At 56.9% G+C, this 4,262-nt stretch overlaps 1 protein-coding gene across 1 annotated transcript in view; it reads left to right on the top strand.

Moving 5' to 3' along the window:
- Positions 1–4,262, top strand: part of ADAM11 (ADAM metallopeptidase domain 11) — a 28,416-nt gene that overhangs the window by 1,168 nt on the left and 22,986 nt on the right. The window contains exons 3-4 of the mRNA XM_010832512.1: positions 1,080–1,159; positions 1,655–1,828. Coding sequence (XP_010830814.1) covers positions 1,080–1,159; positions 1,655–1,828 — 254 coding nt within the window. The remainder of the gene's footprint in view (positions 1–1,079; positions 1,160–1,654; positions 1,829–4,262) is intronic.

Raw genomic sequence — 4,262 nt, 5'->3', positions numbered from 1 at the left:
CCCAGAGGGCTCAGGGGAGGTGGGGGCACGCCTGTCCAGTCCGCTCAAGTCACTCGCTGGCCCTGCTGCCCACCTCACGGTTGCCTGAAGCGGGCGTACATGCCACCCACTCCCAAGGAATGAACCAGGGCTCCAGGTCCTCCTCTCCGCCTGGAGCCCAGACAGTAGCTTTTTTCCAGGCTTCATGGGTGCATCTCTTCTACAATTCAGGGACATGCCTCGTCCCCCACTGCCTTTCCCGCGACACTGCCACTTGAGTGGGGAGCTCCCCTGCCCCTTTCTCAGACCTCTGAGAGCCTCACGTGCTATTCACTCAAAGACTGACACACCAGGTCCTGATGCCCTTGTCACCATCTGCCCAGGACCTCGCATCCAACTATATGGCCTTCCCCTCCCATTTCAACAACTTGATGTGACATCTGGACGTCACATCGCTGCCAGGTCAAGCCCCAGCGTTACATCTCCCTGCCTCCAGGTCTCTGTTCCGGCTTCTAGGATGTCAGTTGAGAGAGGAACCCAGGCCACCTGAGCCCAGAGCCAGGACAGCGAGGTGCTGCTTGACACAAGCCCCTTGGTGGCTCCTCCACACGGGCACTGTTCACACCTCCTTCCCCTCCCTTCGTCTCAGCAGATGACCTTGATTCAGCAGGACAGCCTCAGCCTGCCCTGTGTCCCCCCTTCAGTCTGACTCTCAGAGGATGCAGCGTGCCGCTGTCTGCTCTCCAGCCCACCCTGCCAGCCTTGGCAGTGTCCTCCTCCGGCTCGTCACCTCTCCTTCCTTCTGACCGAAAACTCCAGCCTGGAGAACACTTGCATTGATTCAGCAGCTTAAAGAGAGCTCCCTTCTGTTCTCTGGCTACATCTTGCGGTCTACAGCCACTGCCTCCGTGCCCAAACCTCCTGCCCCGTCCAAACCTCCGCAGTGGCTCTACCCGAAGCACTCCGCTAGGATCGTCCCTTCCAAGGTCACCTCAGAGAACCTGATAATGACCAAAATTGGCATCCTTTTCCTTTTTTCCACCTTGTTGGAACCTGGCTCCCCTGCTCCCGCTGACCTCAGGTTCCCCTCCCTCCTCCAGCCTCTGCCCTCTCTACCACGGGCACTGGTTCCCTCAGCAGCCCCAGCCCACAGCCCCCAGCCCTCACTGCCTCTCCAGATGTGAGTCTGGGCCCTTGTTCTCACCTCCCAACTCTGGTTCTTTCAGCAAATTGGTAGCTCCACCCCTGACTCCCTTCTGAGTTTCAGTCTTCACCCATGCTGGGTGAGAAGGCAGGAGATTTAGCCACACTCAACACAAGACCCTTTACTACCCTGGGTCTTGGTTTCCTCATCTTTAAGTGAGGGGCTCATGTGAGATGATTGCAAGGGTCCTTCCTCCAATAATAAAAAAAAGCAACCACCTCCTGTGAATCCCTTGTATGCCTCCTGTTCTACTTGCCTCAGAGGGACTCGCCTAGAACTCAGTCCCTGGGCGAGAACCACTCCCCTGCCCACCCCGTCTTACATCTCTCCCCCTTTCTTGGCAGCCCCAGGCCTTCCTGTCCCCTCTCCCTGCTGACCCTCCTCCCCTTAACCCACCCTGCCTCCCTGCCCTCTCCGCCACCTCCTGCCAGACCACCCTGGGCCATCCAGCCCCTGTGTGCCCACTTTTAGGCCCTGACCTGACCCTTGACAACAGCCAGAATGCTCTTCAAGGCACACCCTCCATATTCTCCATGAATCCTGTAGACTTCAAGTCACGCAGGCCTGAGTTCAAATCCAGGTCCTACCACTCTGTGACTCTGGGCAAACTCCTGAAAGTCAGCTTTCTAAATCTAAGGAACGGAAGTAAGAGTCGTTGCCACCTTACTAGGGAGTCAGAATGAAAGCTTGGTCTTCCCCTGGTGGCTCAGTGGTAAAGACTCCACCTGCCAGTACAGGAGACATGGGAAGACCCCACATTCCCCGTGGGCCACAACTGTTGAGCACACGCTCTGTCGCCCGGGAGCTGCAACCACTGAGCCCATGTGTCACAACTACTGAAACCCGCGTGCCCTATAGTCTGTGCTGCAACAGGAGAAGCCACCGCAACGAAAAGACTGCACACCACAACCAGAGAGCAGCCCCCGCTCGCGGTGACTAGAGGAAGGCCATGCAGCAACAGAGACCCAAGCACAGTCAGAAATAAATATTAGTAAACAAAAATATATTTTAAAAAATTAAATACGTTGGTGAGGTGCGTGGCACATTGTAAACACTCAACAAACGTATTTCAGCCCCCACCAACATACACACACCTGCGAGTCCTCTGTTCTAGAAATTTCAATGGAGCTGATTTTCACTCATTTCCCTCGTTCATGGCTTGCTGACCCAAAGCCCCATCTCCAGTGTAAATCTGTGGATGAAGCCACTAAAGGATTGTATGAGACACCCCATCCCTGAGCTCCCCGACTTTCCAACAGCTGGTTCTCCACAACTCCAGGAGGATCGCTTGCATTGGGCAGAAGTGGCAGGGGAGCACTGTGCTTTTGGGCCTTTGGGTGCACAATCGCAAAGCATGACTCCAATGCAAGAGACACCTGTTTAATCCCCGGTCCAGGAAGATTCCACACGCCTCAGAGCAGCTAAGTCCATGGGCCACAACTATTGAGCCTGTGCTCTAGAGCCCAGGAGCCGCAACTACTGAAACCCGAGTACCCGAGGGCCTGTGCTTCACACGAGAAGCCACCACAATAAGCCCAAGCACCACGACTAGCGAGTAGCTCCCACTCACAGAGAAAACACGAGAAAAGCCCACTCGGCAACCCAAGACTCAGAGCAGCCATAAATAAATAAACAAGTAAACAAAAAGGAGGAGGCCATCCGGCCAGCCAGGAGGGAGGAGACTGAGGCTTCCCTCCAAGAGATGCTCAAATGACAGTAGCAGTCCTCTCCTGGTTGAAAAGGACAGTGATGAACCTTGGGAGGCGGCAGAAGGAACTCCTTGTTCTAGTGCTGCGGGCATTTCCCTACTCCCCGACCCCTCAGTATCATGTCCTCAGTCTCCCCGAGTGCTGGGTAGAGGGGACACCGAGGCCCCCAAGCCATAAAGGAGTCCCTTGGGTTTTGGACAACGGCCAGGAGCTAGTTTCTTCCTCGGGAGTGTTAGGGCGACGTGAACACTGCGAGCTCAGGGTGAGTGAACCCTTGTCACCAGGCGCTGTTCTGAGCTCCAGAGGCTCGTCCACACACTTATCCCTCTGCAGCCCTGTTGGGGAGCACTTTTGAAGCCCCATTTCCCAGGTGAAGAAACGGAGGCTCAGAGAGATTGGAGGACTTGCTCCAGGTCACACAGCTGTTAACCAGGATTGGGACCCTAGTGGGTTTCCTGGAGCCCTTTCCCACCTCTCACCCTGCCTCCTTGCCTGGCACGGCCTCTGCTGCAGGCCTCTCAGACTAGGCGGGGGTCTGGGGGGCCTCTGTCAGCAGGATCCCTGCCCACTGAGCCCCCCCAGGTCCAGGGCAGCAGACTCCCCTCCCTAACCTGCAGCTGCTGCTGGGTGGGACTAGGTCTTCGCCCCGCATCAGCCCAGCTTGGCCCCTGTGCAGAACAATTTGAAGGGAAAATTGGCTGAAGGGCAGGAAGAACTGCACAGGGGAAGGAGGCCCCAGCCTCCTGACGGTCAGGGGCTCCTGAGGGAGGGCTCTGGGGGGGACCAGAGCCTAACAGCTCCCCCAGAGGGTGGCCCAAGGGTGGTGTGAAGATGACAATGGCCACCAACCTCTGGTTTCTTCCGAGTGGGAGAAACAAGCGCTGGGCCGAGGGTCCAAAGGACCCGCCACAGCTGTGAGGTTGTTGGGGGGGGGCACCCCCCAGGAAAACTAACCTCTCTTTGAGGGGGAGGCACAGGCCCTGCCCTCAGGGCCCCCAGTCTAAGGAGAGAACCCATCCTTGGCGACAATCCCCACCCCACCTCTCCTTTCCCGGTCTGAGGAAAGGCTGCCTGCAGCCCCTGACCTCAGCAGGGAAGTTGGGTGAGGGATCTGAAACAAGCCTTCTGATTGGGCAAGGTGCGCAGCTGGCATCAGAGCTAACCCCGAGGACAAGATTCAGGGAGGGGCCTCAGGGCAGGGAGTGGGATATGGTCAAGGGAAGGTCAAGATGTCCAGCTGGGCTTGTTCAGAGCTGGGAACCCAGGGAGATAAGGGGCTATTGGAGGCCAACAGTCCATACACTTGAGCACCAGTGGAGCTGGTCCAGAAAGCTACCAGAGACGTGTCACTCAGGGTCAGCAAGTTCTCC

This window comes from Bison bison, unplaced genomic scaffold, assembly GCF_000754665.1.
Source record: "Bison bison bison isolate TAMUID 2011002044 unplaced genomic scaffold, Bison_UMD1.0 scf7180017861046, whole genome shotgun sequence".
NCBI classification, from domain to species: domain Eukaryota; kingdom Metazoa; phylum Chordata; class Mammalia; order Artiodactyla; family Bovidae; genus Bison; species Bison bison.
This window is presented reverse-complemented; position numbering and strand designations above follow the sequence as displayed.